The sequence below is a fragment of the Antechinus flavipes genome, chromosome 3 (assembly GCF_016432865.1).
Source record: "Antechinus flavipes isolate AdamAnt ecotype Samford, QLD, Australia chromosome 3, AdamAnt_v2, whole genome shotgun sequence".
NCBI lineage: Eukaryota > Metazoa > Chordata > Mammalia > Dasyuromorphia > Dasyuridae > Antechinus > Antechinus flavipes.
The window spans coordinates 245,421,789-245,440,187 of NC_067400.1; the positions used below are offsets into that span (position 1 = coordinate 245,421,789).

The 18,399-nt window shown below is 34.4% G+C and overlaps 1 protein-coding gene across 3 annotated transcripts in view; it reads right to left on the reverse strand.

The window, feature by feature from the left end:
* Window positions 1–8,103: 8,103 nt before the first annotated feature.
* Window positions 8,104–18,399, reverse strand: part of UBASH3A (ubiquitin associated and SH3 domain containing A) — an 88,406-nt gene continuing 78,110 nt past the window's right edge. For 2 of the 3 annotated variants that reach the window (XM_051984820.1, XM_051984819.1), the window contains exons 13-14: window positions 17,303–17,412; window positions 8,104–8,390 (exon numbers count right to left, since the gene is read on the reverse strand). In XM_051984820.1, the coding sequence (XP_051840780.1) occupies window positions 8,256–8,390; window positions 17,303–17,412 (245 nt within the window). In that variant the 3' untranslated portion in view covers window positions 8,104–8,255. The remainder of the gene's footprint in view (window positions 8,391–17,302; window positions 17,413–18,399) is intronic. The other variant, XM_051984821.1, reaches the window with a different exon arrangement.

Consider the following 18,399-nt stretch of genomic DNA (forward strand, 5'->3'; position numbering starts at 1 on the left):
TTTCCTTAATATTGCTCCCATTTCTAGGATTTCCTTGGCTCCCAGTTGATTGATCCAGTAAAGGTAATAGACACACTTTGGGATGAAAAAGAATGCACTCTTTTCCCTGGCCCTGCTACTTAATCTATCTACTTTCTTAAAGACAAGTTCCTGAAGACTCTCAATGACCCCCAGACACAGAACTAATGACATGAATGTAAATTGAAGTATAATTTTATCCCTTTTTAAAAACAATGGCTAATATGAAAATGTTTTACATAATTTTCATGTATAATTTATATCATATTGCTTGTTTTCTTAATGGGTAGGGAAGGAGGAATAGAGGGATAGAAAATGAAATTCTAAATTTGAAAAGGAAGAGTTTAAAAAAGAAAATAAAAATAAAAAGACCCCCAAACTTCTAGGGTTAGATTAACCAGAGATGATTATTGGAGAAAGCAAGTTAATACCTAGGACTTAAAAAAAGACATTTGCATGTAAATTGACCACATATTAAATAATATAAAATAGTATTTTTCCTATGCGCTTTTTTCTCTATTGCATCATCTCATTTAATCTTTCTTAGAAATTCAGTTACAGAGACTTCCTGGTCACGTGGCTAAGGAGATAGCAGAGTAGGCATTATCTGTAATCCTTATCACCTCTCCAATCTCTCACAGTATAGATGAAGCAATTTCAGCTGTCTCCATATTCTAGGTAGGTTATCAAGAAGCCAAACAAGTTAAAAACTCCGTGAGCTAACAATAAGTAACCTAACCCTTAATAAATAATCACTGAACAGTTTTTCTCCCTTGATTCTATCACACTTCCTGGATGATCCTGATCACAAGCTTGCAACAAAACTGAACTTCATAAGCCAAACTCTCCTTCAATCCTTTCAAAGGAAAGTAGATCTAAAGTAGAAGTGGTAGAAATTTGCTCAGGACCATTCTGTGCTTTAACAGAACTCTGCCTGATCAGAAGAACAGAGGAACCAGGGCAGTATAAATGAACAGGCTTATGATAGAGCCTCAAATTCACACTCTGCTACCAGTTACATGGAGATCCAAACGCCAAATAGCAGAAATCTATCCTGGAATGTTTGGGCTAGCTTTCTGGAGGTCCTTCAGATGGGCCTTGGTCTCAGCAGGATAGTTACCATGAGAATGGTCAAGAATAGAATCTAGATTCTTTATTCTGGCTCAGTCTTGATCTCAGTGCAGGAGGCAGGACAGCCACCATGAGGTTGGTCAAAGATAGAATGTCTCTCTTCTAGTCCTTGTTGATTCTTATATACCTTATTGTAATTACATCATTACAGCACACTGATTATGTGTGAATTTAGAGAACCATTACATCATGATGCTAAGTACTAAGTGTATATGTGAACTAGAGAACCATCATCTCAATTCCACTGAGTTAATGTCTTGTTTCAAGTATACTTCTTCAAAGTTCCACCTTCTACATATCCAATCTATGATTGCAATATGGTAGTATTCTCTAGGCCCATGCAGAGTATTTTGATTATAGGTGTGTGGGACGCTAGATCCCTTTCCCCCAAATCAACTAATCAGAGACATCTTCAGGTACAAAGAGAAAGCATTTATGTAGTCCCTGCAGGGAGAGGCCCAGCACACCTGGGAGCCATCCCAGCTCCTCCATGTGCTTGTGGAACCTGACCAGCTTCCAGCTTCTCAAGGATTTAAATAGCAAAAGACTCAAGCCTTTTCATTTGGTAGACTAAAAAGACATAACCATTCTTGACCAATAGTCACCGATATTGTCTGCTTCCCACAGGTCACGTCATTTCCTGTAACTTCCTACATCCCAGGGTTCAAGGCCTGGTTATAGGGATCATGTGACTTAGTTTCAAACTGAGAAAACTTCATCCAATCAGTTCCATTCAATCCCCCCTCTTTTTCAATCCATTTGAAGGTTTCTCTCCCCAATATATGTATTCCACTAGGGCATCTTTGTGACCCAAGCCTTTGGGCTGGTCCCTCTTCAGTACTGACTACCCTCTACCATTTAGAACCAACACCCACACATAAATGGAAGCTTTTAGGAACCATTTTAGCTTTTTCTGAACTTAGCTAAATCTTGAACTACTCTAATGATTAAGTGCATAAGCAAGTGGGTGACAGGATATTGCTGCTTACTTCAATGAGAGGAATCACCCTACTTCCACCAACTCCCACTGTCTGTCTTGGAAACCCCATCATCACAGAACAGATTGGCATCTAGCAGCACTGAGGAGGCCCCAGGGGCCTCAGGGCCATTGTCACATCATCCCCATCTCAAGCAGCCCAGACCCAGATTCATTTGGGACGAAGGTCTGATCTTCTGAAGCTTCTTCAGGCTGATAAGGGGAGTAGAGCTGGCACTATCCAGTGGGGTTCAGCCTGAGGGGAGACAAGTGACTTGTAGGTGGTGTCAGCAGCATCTGGAGTTGAATGTCAGAATCAGGTCTCAGGTGATTTAAAATTGACCAAGTGGTTGGAATTTCATGACTTGGAGTCTGGAAGAAGCAACTCTCACAAGTATATTAAAAATAGAAGGACTTGGGGCAGCTCAGTGGGTAGAATGCCAGCACCAGGAATACCTGAGTTCAAATCTGGCCTCAGACTTCCTAGGTGTATGATTCTGGGCAAGTCACTTAACTCCAATTGCCTCAGAAAAAAAAAAAAAACCAAAATCAAAACCAAAACCAAAATAAAATAAAATAAAAATACAAGGACTAAATATGAGCAAAAGAAAAGAATAGACAAAAATATAGTTAATATGGAGATTACTAGGGATAGTAACCAGGAATCCCACCCAGAGGAAGGCAGAGGGGTTAGATGAGGCTATTATAAATGCCTTTCCTTCAGTTTTTCCTAGGATAATTACTAAAGAATATTTCCCCCAAATTTTTGCTTTTGTTTCCTCAAAGGAATAGGTGCAATGGGTAGAATATTGTGCCTTTTAGGGAGTATGATCTCTCCCAGCAAAACCCCTAGAATCTTACAAGGGAAGACTTTTGCCCATCTAGTGTAGGCATTAACAAAACCAAAAGTGGTTTGAAATCCCTGCAAGGGTGCACATGTGCAGGCTTTTTTTTGACAGTCTTTTCAGAATTTACCTGCCTAGCAACTATATGAGGGAATATAGGAGTCAGAAGTTGGGGAATTAAAAGTGCCATGGTTAGGGACAAACAACAAGTTTCTTTGGGGTTTAACTAACAGAAGACTCAAGCCTTTTCATTGGATAGATTAAAAGAACATAACTATTCTTGACCAATGGTCACCAATATTATCTGCTTCCTACAGTGTCCTGTCACTTCCTATAACTTCACTAACTTCCTGTGTCCCAGGGTTCAAGGTCTGGGAATAAAGATCATGTGACTTAGTCTCAAGCTGGGAAAACTTCATCCAGTCTCATTCATAGGGTATACCAGGGAAGGTTGTGCAATGGATTGGTTGAAGTCAGGAAAACTCATCTTTCTGAATTCAAATCTTACCTCACTACTTGCTAGCTGTGTGACCCTAGGGAAGTCACTTAACCTTGTTTACACAATTTTCTTATCTATAAAATGAATTAGAGGAGGAAATGGTTTGCAAAGAAAACCCCAAATGAGGCCCAAAGAGTGAGACATAGTACTCTGTATGAACTTGGGAATCTCTGTGACTATAAAGCTATAAAGCTGAGAAACAGAGGAAAGAGAGGGCTGAATTTGTCTGCATGGGACTATATGGTATTACATTAAGACTGAAGGAACAAATCTAGTGTGTATTTGCAACCAATTCTATCTCCTAGAAGACACTTGGGGCAGAGATCTAGGCAAATGAATTATGAATTACTTAATGTGAGAGGAGGCTGAGACACTTTTTGAAACAAATTTTTCCCTTCTAATGAGGGTTTCCTTGGAATACTACCAATGTGTAATCTTGCAAATTATTTTTTTGTTTATTTAATTAATCTGTTTAACAGTTGCAGACCTTTTGCTAATATTGTTTTCAATATTTTGTTCATTAGAGATATTGATCTATAGCTTTCTATCTTTCCATAACTAGGCATCAAATCTATATTGGCATCATAGGAGTTTCATAGTTTTTCATGTAGTTTAAACAATATATGAATTAATTTTTCCTGAAATCTTTGAGATAATTAATTTGTAAATCTGCCTGGTAATGGATTTATTTTTTTATTTTAACATTTATTTATTGCTTATTCAATCTCTTTTTTGGTTGCATACATTGTATAATTCTCCTTCTATAAGACTACATATTTTATACTTTTATTCATATATGTCACTCATATAAGTTTTCAGTTCTTTTGGTTATTAAAAAAAATCTGTTTGGTTATTTCCTTTTTGTTTTCTTTTTTTTTGGGGGGGGGGTTTAAAGTTTTGACAGTAGTAATTTTATTTTCTTCTCTCTTTTCAAGTTAGACCAGGTAACTTCCAATCTAACTTTTTTAGTTTTATCCCCCAAAACATTTTCTGGGTTTAAAAAAATATTCTTTTTTTGGCTTTTAATTTTGTTAATCTCTTTGATTTTGAGAACTTCTGTTTTAGTGTTTAGTTGGAGTTTTTTTTTTATTGATTTTTCTAGTTTTCTTTATTGTGTATCAAATTTGCTGATTTCTTTTCTTTTGCTAATGAAAATGTTTAGAGATATGAAATATCTAAGGATTGCTTTGACTATATGCCAAAGTGTTATTATATTTTCCTATTGTTAAAATTAACTTTGTTAGAATTGTTTCTATATTTTCCTTTGAATTAATTAACTCTTCAGGATTAAATTATCTAGACTACAATTAATATTGAAATTTTCTTCAAAGATCTTTTATTAAATATTGACTGATGCTGGAGTTAAAAGGCTTGGGGAAATCCCATATTTGATTCTTACATAGCTTGTGACCATGGTCAAGTGACTATTTTCTTCTCATTTATCATTTATAAAATAATGATATTTGAGTAAAAAGTGTCTCAAATCTCTTCTATTCTATATCATTCTATGATGATCTTCTTATTAGTCAGTACAAGATGTATTCAATATTTCTACTTTTCTGAATTTATGAGAAGTTTTAGCCCCCCTCCCACTTTTTTCTTCTCTTTAAGTAACTTCCAGAGAGTTACTAATTTTTTTGTATTGAATAAATTCAAGTCTCTAATTTATTTTTTGTTTTTCTTTGTTAGGTTAATTTATTTCTTAAAAGTATACAATATGGGTCCTAACAATTTTATTATTGATTTCTTTCTATAATTTGTTAAACCTTTCATCTGAATTTTTAGATGCTATACTTTTTGTGCCCATATGTTAATTATTTATATTAATTAACAGTTTATAACCATTTTACACATAACATTACTTTCCTGTTTATCTCATTTAACTATGTATATTTTTATTGCTGCTTTCAAGATTGCTACTCTTGCTTTTTGGAGTTGACCTGAGTCATAAATTTTGCTCCCTGCCCTTATTTTAAGTGTTTATGAATCTTTATATTTGTTGTAAACAATGTATTATTGGAATTTACTTTCTCATCCATCACGTTATATTTTCTCAGGTTTTTTTAAGACATTTTTATCATCATTTCCCCATCAATTCCTTATTCATGATCTTTCTCTCAAGTTGGAATTTATTTTTCTCATGACAATTTTCTTTCCAATTGTACCATTCATGTAACCAATCTCCTCTCTCTATTCCAATTTGAATTCTATGTATATTTAACATTTTTTCGTCCAGTTTTGTTGAAACCAAAATCAAAATGTTGACCTTTTCCTTATTCCCTTCACTATGTTTGTATATTGTCATCCACCTAGATTTTGTGAGATTCCATTTCACTAATAAAATCTCCTTTTTAATGAAATTTTTTCCATCTTTATTCTTTTTTCTCTTTAGGCCATGTAAACAAAAAAATAGTGCCTCAATCCTCTCTTTGTTTTATTTAATTTCCTTTATGTCCTTGAAGGACATGAAAAGATTTTTTTTTTCTTTTTTCTCCCTATTAAAATGTAAGCAAATTGTTATTGTTTAACTCCTTTCTTTTATTCACATTTTTATTTACTTTTCTATGTACTCCTGTGTTTGAATTTTAAAGTTTTTCCTCAACTCTCATACCTCCATTAGAAATACTTGAGAATTCTTTATATCATTAAATTCCTATTACTTCCCTTCCTCTCCCCTCCCCCCCCCCCCCCCTCCCCTTCCCCCCCTTCCCCCCATATAATATTGTACTCACGTTTTTGTTCTTGGTTGCAAGATTTTATCTTTTTTCTTTGAAAATATCATGTTCAGGATCTTTAAAGAATGGATATATAAAGAAAGATTAGGAAAAAATATTTAATGAAGGATAGATCTGTGACCCCAGTCCTTAAAGACAAGAAAGGTGTCATTGATGTATCTTATGAATATGGCAGAGGCTGTGGAACCTGTATCTGGGAGAGTCATCATGATGTTTAATGAAAGTGGCTTAAGAAAGCTTTGGAACATGAACAATCATTTTATAATTGGCTTTTGTTTCTTAATCATCTATTGAATAGGATCCTTTTAATTGGCTGTGCACCAGAAAACAGGAAGATTAAAAAGCCTTAGTTAGTCTTAGACCTTTCTTTTACTTTGACTTCTCTCTAACTTACTTCTTCCAGTTAGGCAACACATAAAAGACAATTGTTTTAAGGACAGAGACTTAAAGAGCTCTTTTTCTCTTTCATAGAACCTGTGAATCTATGAAAACATAGCTCCTCACCACAGCAAACAATGTGAGTTCTCAATGACATATATATACATAGCTCAGACTCAAGGGGTAGACTGAGGCAGGAGTGGTGTCAGGGTGCTGAGAGTGGGAACAGGGCTCTGACAGGATGGAGCAAGCCACCAGAGATGGGATGACATAATGGAGGGAAGAACCCCAGAGATGGGGAGAGGCATCTTGATAAGATGGTATCTGATATTCTGATAGCTTGGGTTGGGGAGAGGCATTCTGATATTCTAAAATATAAGATCTTTTATCCTTACCAAATATTATGATTAAGAGGGAGGGGTGGTTTTACAGGATTGAGCAGAACAATTATAAACTGAGTCAGAACAATTAGGGAAACTGAGTCAGGATAATAAAAGAGAACTGTGGCATAACAAGAACAATTAGGGAAACTGAGTCAGGACAATAAAAGGGAACTGTGGCGCAACAGCATATACCTCTTAGATGTCATGGGAGGAAATGTTTGTACTTTTGCTCTCGATATATCTTTAAAATAAATAAGTAAAGATCCATTTATAAAACCTAATCACTATCAGAATTGGATAAATTTAGACTGGGAGTACTGACATCTATTGAGGGGAAAGGAACACACTTAGAATGGGTATTCAAGTTTCTGGCATTAAGGAAGAGCTGTCTGCAGTCCCTTAGGAATATTTTTTCTAGGAAAGTAGAAGTATTTGGTCTCAGTCTTAAAGAATGAGGCCAAAGAATACTCATTGCATATAAAATAAAATACTTATATACCTGTGAGCCTTGGATAATTGGAAATTATTGTCTACTTCATTATTTTGATGAAAGGTGGGAAATTTTATTTTGAAGTTTTTAATACTTAGAACTGTAATGCCAGAGAAACTGAGGCAGGATAGAGATTAGAGAACAATTTAATATTTTACTTTTAAGAGAAAGATTTACTGGGATTTACTGGGACCAAATGGATCCATGTCACAGGGCTGAATGAAACTATTGTCTCCAAGAATCCAGCTGCATATGTTGGATACAAGATTCTTTTATAAAGTAACAAGAATGATGGCATAATGGGGAAGATACCTGGGATGAGGATGACCTAATGGGGGGAAGCACCTCAGATGAAGATGACATAATAGAGGGAGATCCAGGAAAGGCTCCTGATATTCTAATGATGTCTAAGATATAAGACCTTTATCCTATCAAACATTAAGAGGGAATGATTATAGCCTGACATCTTGGGCCTAGAGTAACTGAGGTAGGACAATTAGGGAAACTGGATCAGGACATTAAAAGGGAACTGTGGCACAACAGAACACATTAAAGATACATGCCAATATAACTTAAGCTTAGATCAAAAATACAATATGAGATTTCTTATGGGGTTCTATAGAACAAAAATTACTACTAGCCATACCACAATCTAAAAATGTAAATTTTAATTATAAATTCATGCCAAGAGAACAAAAAAGAAAACTTCACAATCATAATATTTTGTAGTTCCATAAGGTGCTGTCACAAGGAAATATTTCTTATTTATTACATTTCATTACATTAATAATGGAAAGCTTTTAACAATCCTGTATCCACTTTCTCCAGTTAAATGCTGAATTTGACCCATGGGTTAGTGTTTTAACTGGTGGGTTGTTCAGCTGCCATTTATTCTCTTCCACTTCTTCACAGAAACACATGCCAAGTGAAGGGATCTAGAAAAGAGATTTTAATAGCTTGTTAATGGGGATTTTTGGCCAAGATAGCTGCTTCAGTGGAGGCAGAGCAGCATCAAATTCCCACATGCTTACTTCAACAAAAATTTTAAATTCATATAGGATAGAATAATAATTAGGAAATCAAATGAATAATTATAATGTGCTTCTTTGCCCCCTCAAGAAATACATGGATTTTATTCAGGAACCCATAGCAAAGCTGAGAGAAGCATAGGCAAACAAGTTTATAAGCAATGAGTAACTTTCTTTTTTTTAATATATTTTATTTTATTTTATAATAACTTTGTATTGACAGAATCCATACCAGGGTAATTTTTTTTTACAACATTATCCCTTGCACTCGCTTCTGTTCCGATTTTTCCCCTCCCTCTCCCCACCCTCTCCCCTAGATGGCAAGCAGTCCTATATATGTTAGATATGTTGCAGTATATCCTAGATACAGTATATGTTTGCAGAACTGAACAGTTCTCTTGTTGCACAGGGAGAATTGGATTCAGAAGGTAAAAATAACCCGGGAAGAAAACAAAAATGCAACTAGTTCACATTCGTTTCCCAGTGTTCTTTCTTTGGGTGTAGCTGCTTCTGTCCATCATTTATCAATTGAAACTCAGGTCTCTTTGTCAAAGAAATCCACTTCTATCAGAATACATCCTCATACAATATCGTTGTCGAACTGTATAATGATCTCCTGGTTCTGCTCATTTCACTTAGCATCAGTTTATGTAAGTCTCTCCAAGCCTCTCTGTATTCATCCTGCTGGTCATTTCTTACAGAACAATAATATTCCATAACATTCATATACCACAATTTACGTAGCCATTCTCCAATTGATGGGCATCCATTCAATTTCCAGTTTCTTAGCCACTACAAACAGGGCTGCCACAAACATTTTGGCACATACAGGTCCCTTTCCCTTCTTTATTATCTCTTTGGGGTATAAGCCCAGTAGTAACACTGCTGGATCAAAGGGTATGCACAGTTTGATAACTTTTTGGGCATAATTCCAGATTGCTCTCTAGAATGGTTGGATTCATTCACAACTCCACCAATAATGCATCAGTGTCCCAGTTTTCCCGCATCCCCTCCAACATTCATCATTATTTTTTCCTGTCATCTTAGCCAATCTGACAGGTGTGTAGTGGTATCTCAGAGTTGTCTTAATTTGCATTTTTCTGATCAATAGTGATTTGGAACACTCTTTCATATGAGTGGTAATAGTTTCAATTTCATCATCTGAAAATTGTCTGTTCATATCCTTTGACCATTTATCAATTGAAGAATGGCTTGATATCTTATAAATTAGAGTCAGTTCTCTATACATTTTGGAAATGAGGCCTTTGTCAGAACCTTTAACTGTGAAGATGTTTTCCCAGTTTGTTGCTTCCCTTCTAATCTTGTTTGCATTAGTTTTATTTGTACAAAGGCCTTTTAATTTGATATAATCAAAATTTTCTATTTTGTGATCAGTAATGGTCTCTAGTTCATCTTTGGTCACAAATTTCTTTCTCCTCCACAAGTCTGAGAGATAAACTATCTATGTTCCTCTAATTTATTTATAATCTCATTCTTTATGCCTAGGTCATGGACCCATTTTGATTTTATCTTGGTATATGGTGTTAAGTGTGGGTCCATGCCTAATTTCTGCCATACTAATTTCCAGTTATCCCAGCAATTTTTATCAAATAATGAATTCTTATCCCAGAAGTTAGAATCTTTGGTTTGTCAAACACCAGATTGCTATAGTTGACTATTCTGTCTTGTGAACCTAACCTTTTCCACTGATCCACTAATCTATTTCTTAGCCAATACCAAATGGTTTTGGTGACTGCTGCTTTATAATATAATTTTAGCTCAGGTACAGCTAGGCCACCTTCATTTGATTTTTTTTTTCATTAATTCCCTTGAGATTCTTGACTTTTTATTGTTCCATATGAATTTTGTTGTTATTTTTTTTAGATCATTAAAATATTTTCTTGGAAGTCTGATTGGTATAGCACTAAATAAATAGATTAGTTTAGGGAGTATTATCATATTTATTATATTCGCTTGGCCTATCCAAGAGCACTTAATATTTTTCCAATTATTTAAGTATGACTTTATTTGTGTGGAAACTTTTTTTGTAATTTTGCTCATATAATTTCTGACTTTCCTTTGGTAGATAGATTCCCGAATATTTTATGCTATTGACAGTTATTTTGAATGGAATTTCTCTTTGTATCTCTTGCTGTTGGATTTTGTTGGTGATGTATAAAAATGCTGAGGATTTATGGGGATTTATTTTGTATCCTGCTACTTTGCTAAAATTATGAATTATTTCTAATAGCTTTTTAGTAGAATCTCTGGGGTTCTCTAGGTATACCATCATATCATCTGCAAAGAGTGATAGTTTGGTCTCCTCAATGACTAATTCCTTTAATCTCTTTGTCGACTCATTGCAGAGGCTAGTGTTTCTAATACAATATTGAATAATAATGGTGATAGTGGGCAATCTTGTTTCACTCCAGATCTTACTGGGAAAGGTTCCAGTTTTTCCCCATTGCATATGATGCTTACTGACGGTTTTAAATGTATGCTCCTGACTATTTTAAGGAAAAGTCCATTTATTCCTATGCTCTCAAGTGTTTTTATTAGGAATGGATGTTGGATTTTATCAAATGCTTTTTCTGCATCTATTGAGATGATCATATGGTTTTTGTTTGTTTGGTTATTGATATAGTCAATTATGCTAATAGTTTTCCTAATATTGAACCAGCCCTACATTCCTGGTATAAATCCTACTTGGTCATAGTGTATTATCCTGGGGATGATTTTCTGTAATCTTTTTGCTAATATTTTATTTAAGATTTTAGCATCAATATTCATTAGGGAGATTGGTCTATAATTTTCTTTCTCTGTTTTCAACTTACCTGGTTTAGGTATCAGTACCATGTCTGTGTCATAAAAGGAGTTTGGTAGGACTCCTTCAATCCCTATTTTTTCAAATAGTTTATTTAGCATTGGAGTTAATTGTTCTTTAAATGTTTGAAAGAATTCACATGTAAATCCATCTGGTCCTGGGGATTTTTTCTTAGGGAGTTAGTTGATAGTTTGTTCTATTTCTTTTTCTGAGATGGGACTGTTTAGGATATTTACTTCTTGCTCTGTTAGATTGGGCAAGCTATATTTTTGGAGGTATTCTTCTATTTCATTTAAGTTGTCAAATTTATTGGCATAAAGTTGGGCAAAGTAACTCCTAATTATTGCTCTAATTTCCTTTTCATTAGTGGCGAGTTCTCCCTTTTCATTTTTAAGACTAACAATTTGATTTTCCTCTTTCCTTTTTAAAATCAGATTTACTAAGGGTTTGTCTATTTTGTTGGTTTTTTCATAGAACCAACTCTTAGTTTTATTAATTAATTCAATAGTTTTTTTACTTTCAATTTTATTGATCTCTCCTTTTATTTTTAGAATTTCAAGTTTAGTGTTTGACTGGGGGTTTTTAATTTGTTCCTTTTCTAGCATTTTTAGTTGCAAGCCCAATTCATTGAACTTCTCTTTCTCTATTTTATACAAATAGGCCTCTAAAGATATGAAATTTCCCCTTATTACTGCTTTGGCTGCATCCCATACATTTTGGTATGATGTCTCATTATTATCGTTTTCTTGGGTGAAGTTATTAATTATGTCTATGATTTGCTGTTTCACTCAATCATTCTTTAGTATGAGATTATTTAGTTTCCAATTATTTTTTGGTCTACTTTCCCCTGGCTTTTTGTTGAATGTAATTTTCATTGCATCGTGGTCTGAAAAGGATGCATTTACTATTTCTGCTTTACTGCATTTGAGTTTGAGATTTTTATGTCCTAATATATGGTCAATTTTTGTATAGGTTCCATGAACTGCTGAAAAGAAAGTGTATTCCTTTCTGTCTCCATTACATTTTCTCCAGAGATCTATCATATCTAATTTTTCTAGTATTCTATTTACCTCTTTGACTTCTTTCTTATTTATTTTGTGGTTTGATTTATCTAATTCTGAGAGTGCAAGGTTAAGATCTCCCACTATTATAGTTTTGCTGTCTATTTCTTCTTGCAGCTCTCTTAATTTCTCTTTTAAGAATTTAGATGCTACACCACTTGGTGCCTATATGTTTAATATTGATATTTTTTCATTATCCATGCTACCCTTTAGCAAGATATAGTGCCCTTCCTTATCTCTTTTAATTAGATCAATTTTTGCTTTAGCTTGATCTGAGATCAGGATGGCTACCCCTGCTTTTTTGACTTCACCTGAAGCATAGTAGATTTTGTTCCAACCTTTTACCTTTAACCGGCATGTATCTCCCTGCTTCAGGTGTGTTTCCTGTAAACAACATATTGTAGGCTTCTGGCTTTTAATCCATTCTGCTAACCGCTTCCTCTTTATGGGGGAGTTTACCCTGTTCACATTTATAGTTAAAATGACCAATTCTGTATTACTTGCCATCTTGTTAACCCCTGTTTATGCTTTTCTCCCTTCTTTTCCCCTTACCCCCCTTCCCAGTATTAAGCTTGTGAGCACCACTTGCTTCTCACAGCCCTCCCTTTTTAGTATCTCTCCCCCCACCTTAGAGTTCCTCCCCCTATCTTACCCCTTTCCCTCCCAGTTTCCATTTTCCCTTCTGCTTAGCTTATTCCTTCCCTTTTCACTTTTCCCTTCTCACTTTTCACTGAGGTGGGAGAAGTTTCACCATAAATTGAATATGTCTAAAATTTTTCTCTTAAAGCCAATTCTGAAGGCAGTAAGATACCCACTATATTCATCCCCCTCCATTCTTTCTCTCAGATATAATAGGTTTCCTTTGCCTCTTCATGAGATGTAGTAGCCCCACTTTATCCTTTTTCTGGTACAATGTCCTTTTCACATCTAGTTGCTAGAACAAGGTATACATGTATTCTTTATACATCTTTATAGCAGAAATATAGTTCCCAAGATTAATCTTTACCTTTTTAGATTTCTCTTGAGTTCTAGATTTGTAGATCAAATTTTTTGTTAAGTTCTGGCTTTTTCATCAAAAATAGGTGAAATTCGCTTACTTTGTTGAATGTCCATCTCTTCCCTGGAAAAAGATGCTCATTCTAGCTGGGTAAGTTATTTTTGGTTGCATATCAAGTTCCTTAGCCTTTTGGAATATCATATTCCAGGCCCTTCAATCCTTTAAAGTGGATGCTGCTAGATCCTGGGTGATCCTTATTGTGGCTCCTCGATACTTGAATTGGGTTTTTCTAGCCACTGGCAGTATTTTTACCTTCGTCTGAGGGTTCTGGCATTTGGCCACTATAGTTCTTGGTGTTTTGATTTTAGGATCCCTTTCAGTAGGTGATCGATGAATTCTTTCAATGTCTATTTTACCCTCTGTTTCTATGACTTCTGTTTCAGTCCTCTTTGATAATTTCCTGGAAAATAGTGTCCAGGCTCTTTTTTTCATCATACTTTTCTGGGAGTCCGATGATTCTCAGATTGTCTCTCCTGGATCTGTTTTCCAGGTCTGTTGTTTTCCCCAGACGGTATTTCACATTCTTTTCCATTGTTTGATTTTTTTGGATTTGCTTGACTGATTCTTCTTGTCTCCTGGAGTCATTCAACTCCGTTTGTTCAATTCTGATTTCCAATGAAATATTTTCTTCACTCACTTTTTAAATATCTTTTTCTAATTGTCCAATTGAGTTCTTTTGTTCTATGGAATTTTTTTTTCCATTTCTCCAATTTTGTTTTTTAGAGAGCTATTTTCTGTTTTCAGTTCACTAATCCTATTTTTCAAGGATTTTATTTGTAGTAGGTATTTGTTGGAGTCCAGCTCCAATGAATACCTAGAGTGTGAATGAATATCCCAGGCCTGATGGAAGATATACTTTGCAATTTCCATTTATTAATGTGAGAGCCAGAGTTTATATATCTTTTAGGTTACATTATTACTAGCTACCTTCAGGTGACAATCATATACCTTCCAGGGTTAATTCAAAGACCATACTTTGACATTTATTCAACTTAATTATCAATATCAAGGTACTTATCAACATAGAACTTGTAAATAATATAGTTATGATGCTCATCAATACCAACAGAATTGTAAATAGTTGTGATGTTTATCAATACCAAAGTACTTGTGAAAACAAAGAAATAAATAGCAGAAATTATCATGGTAATGTATTTACTTCATGTCCTTAATTCATTGTTAAGGGGTAAATAGTATAGTTGAAATGTCTTATTCCTGTCTCATGCATTCTCCATCAGGATTGTCTTAAATTTATCTCATATCTTTATAATTCATTTTTAGGAAGATGATGAGCCAATAGTTTGAATTACTTGCCCTAACAGATCAGATCTCAAATAAAATCTCAAGGGGATTCTTACTGTTCATGGACTTATTCAATACTTGTCCTCTACAGGTACTGTATTCTATTTCAGTATCTTTGCCAAGAAAATACAAATGGGATTATAAAGAGTTGGACATGACTGAAATGACTAATCAGCAACAAACAAGAAATAGTATTGGATCAGGTGCATACTATATGAAAGCAAATGAGCACACTAAACTACTGTTTAACAAACCCCAAATCCCAGCTATTGAGGCAAGAACTTACTACTTAACAAAATCTATAAGGAAAACGAATATAGTCTGACAGAAATTAGTTATTGATTGACATCTTATATCATATACTTGGATAAGTTCAAAATAGTTACACATTTAGATCCAAAGACTGACATCATGTAATGCCGGAGAAACTGAGCAAGACAGAGATTAGAGAACAATTTAATAGTTTATTAAATGGAGAGATATACTGGGACTAAATGGATCTTGGTTGGTCCCAGGGCTGACCGAGACTATTGTCTCAAAGAATCCGGCCCGGGGTAACAAGAACAATGACATAATGGGGGAGGTACCTGGATGGGGATAACCTAATGTGGGGAGGCACTGAGGATGACATAATGGAGGGAAGTACTAGAGAGGTTACTGATATTCTAATGATGTCTAAAATGGATAGACCTTTATCCTGTCAAACATCAAGAAGGAAAGATTATAGGCTAAAGATATAAAACCTTTATCTCATCAAACATTAAGAGGGAAAGGTTATAACCTGAAGCAGAGTAACTAAATAGGACAACTGGAGAAACTGGGTCAGGAAATTAAAAGGGAACTGTGGCACAACAATCATAAACAATTTATTGGAGTATGGAAGAAATTACTTGTCAGATCTATAGTTGGGAAAGAGTACATGACCAAACAAGAGATAGGAAACTTGACAGGACGTATGATGATAATTTGATTATATAAAATTAAAAAGTTTTTGCACAAAACCAGTGGAGCTAAAGGAGAAGAAAAGTAGGAAATTGGGGAAAATATTTGCATCAAGATTTTTTTGAAAAAGGTTTCATTTCTAGGTTATTTAGGGAATTTGATCAGACTTATAAGAATCAGAGCCATTTTCCAATTGATAATCAATCAAAGAATATGAAGAAACAATTTTCAGAGGAAGGAATTCTATGTGGCCCAATGTATATGAAACCCTTTAGTGTTCTAAGTCACTTTCAAGCTGTAAGTTGCAGAGAAAGTATTTAATTTTATTTGTGAAATTTATTCATCTAGAAGATATCTATTTTAATCAAAACACCAGTCTACTCCCTGATCCAACATTATTTTGGTCCTTCTCCATTGCCGTTTTCAGTAATTTTGAACACCTAATTTTATTTTTATGTCTCATTCCCACACTCAGATATATTGGACTGCTTCCTGAAGAAAATACCTATGTAAACACAAAGCAATGCCTGAGACACCTCTGATCTCATGTTGCTACATATGGCCTACATCAAGGAGAGAGAAGTAGTTTGAAAGAAATATGGATAGAGAGATAAAGTATGAGCTTTGAAATAGCTAATGGACATCTCTAGAGCCTCAGATATGTGGAGAAAGCTATCCACTAAATATATTCCTCGATTCTTAGAACTAGCAATCCCAGATGCTTTTCATCATTCCTAAGCCAAAGAACCTATTTAATATTATTTATTCTAATGTGTATAATGTTTGTGATTTCTGTGTTACTCCTTGCTTAGATAAATGTTTGCTAGCTATTTGTAGTGAATTTTATTGTTATTGTTGTTGTTATTGTGTGTGTGTCAAATTTTTGGTTTGAGGGAACTAAACTGTCTGAGAGTAAGCTAATTATTATTCTCTCAATCTAAGGCAGGATTTCTTCTCACCCAGAGTGGCCAGAGAAATTAGTTTTTATTCTACTTCAGAAAAGACTGCATATATCTGATATGTAGTAGGTGGATATAATTTTATCTCCATGTCCCTCTTGGAGACAGAATGGATTGTAAATGCCCTTCTGCTCTATTTGAAGATGGAAATAGCAGCATTCTTTGCAGATGTGTAATGAGGCTTCACAGATCCATATATTTAAATATATATATTTTCCACATGGGTTGCCCTGGGTACTTATGTCCACCATCTATACTCATTACATTAGTGAGCCAAAAAAAAAAAATCCTCTTACATTTATTTCTGTAAAGAAAGGTAAAGTAATAATCCTACTCCTTAGAGAAAACCAATTGAATCATTGTTAGGTTGGTAAAGGCAAGGGATCATAGTATCTAGAGCTGAAAGGGATCTCATTCTGTCCAACCTTCTAATTTTCTATATGAAAAGAGCAAGGTTGAGGGATGTAAAGTGATCTCTTCTAGATCACATGAGTCAGTATTCAAAACAAGGATTCTTTTAGCTTCAAATTCATTTTTTTTCCAGATTATACTACCCATTTAATTAGTTTCTTACTAACTCATTGATCAAGACTGGTGCAGGCATTAGGACATAGTATAGCATTTAAAGAGAAAATAGCATTCTATATAGATTTCCTATAAGAGAATCTATTTACCTTTCTGACTAGTTGGGCAAAATCACTGATGTCTCTGGGTGGGAGGTCAAGTAAAGGTCGAGTGCAGGAGTCCAGAGCTGAGCCATGGCTTACAATTGAAATTATACCACCTAAAAAAAAAAAAAAAAGAAAATGAAAAATAACCAAGGTAATAACTACTGAAATACTCAAAGTTTGGGTCAGGATACCTCAAATAGTTTGTAGGGTGAAGTCAGAAGTGTGCAAGCAAATATATAATAATCAACTTTTTGAAAATATCATACTTAAAAAGAGAAGATTCAGCAGCTACTGTTAATAATGGGTATTATGATCAAATACTTTTAAGTTTAATCTTCTCTATTATTTTTTTCTTTTTTATCAATAGTATTTTATTTTTCCAAATATATGTAAAGATAGTTTTCAACATTCATTTTTATAAGATTTTGTATTCTAGTTTTATTTTCCCTTTCTTCCTTACCACCCTCTCTCCAAAATAGCAAACAATCTGATATAGGTTTTATATATACAATCCTTTAAAAATATTTCCATATTTGTCATGTTGTGCAAGAAAAATCAGACCAAAAGGGAAAAACCCACAAGAAAGAAAAAGTAAACAGTAAACAAAAAGGTAAAAATATCATATTTCAATCCACATTCAGTCTATATAGTTTTCTCTCTGAATGTGGATGTCATTTTCCATCCCAAGTCTATTGGAATTATTTTGAATCACCTCATTGCTGAGATGAGCTAAGAATATCATAATTGATTATCACATAATCTTGCTGTTACTGTATCATTTTCTTTTCAACAAAAATAATAAATTAACCCTAATTTTTAGTATTTGCTCATTTCTAAAGTAAACAAATGTTCACCCTGAAGAATTAACATTTGGTTTTTGCAAGCCCCCTGGATGAAAGTATTTTTTATTCCTCCCAAACCTTGAGATTACCTGGAGAATAATGAGGGGGTAAGGTATATCAGCATAATGGTAGAGCTTTATGGGCAAATCAGTTTATGGTCAAGAGTGAGCAGGGCCCCTTACCAAATGTGATCATAATACCCACCATTAACAGTGCGTATTATTATAATAGCATTTTTTTAAGTTAAAAAAAGTTGAG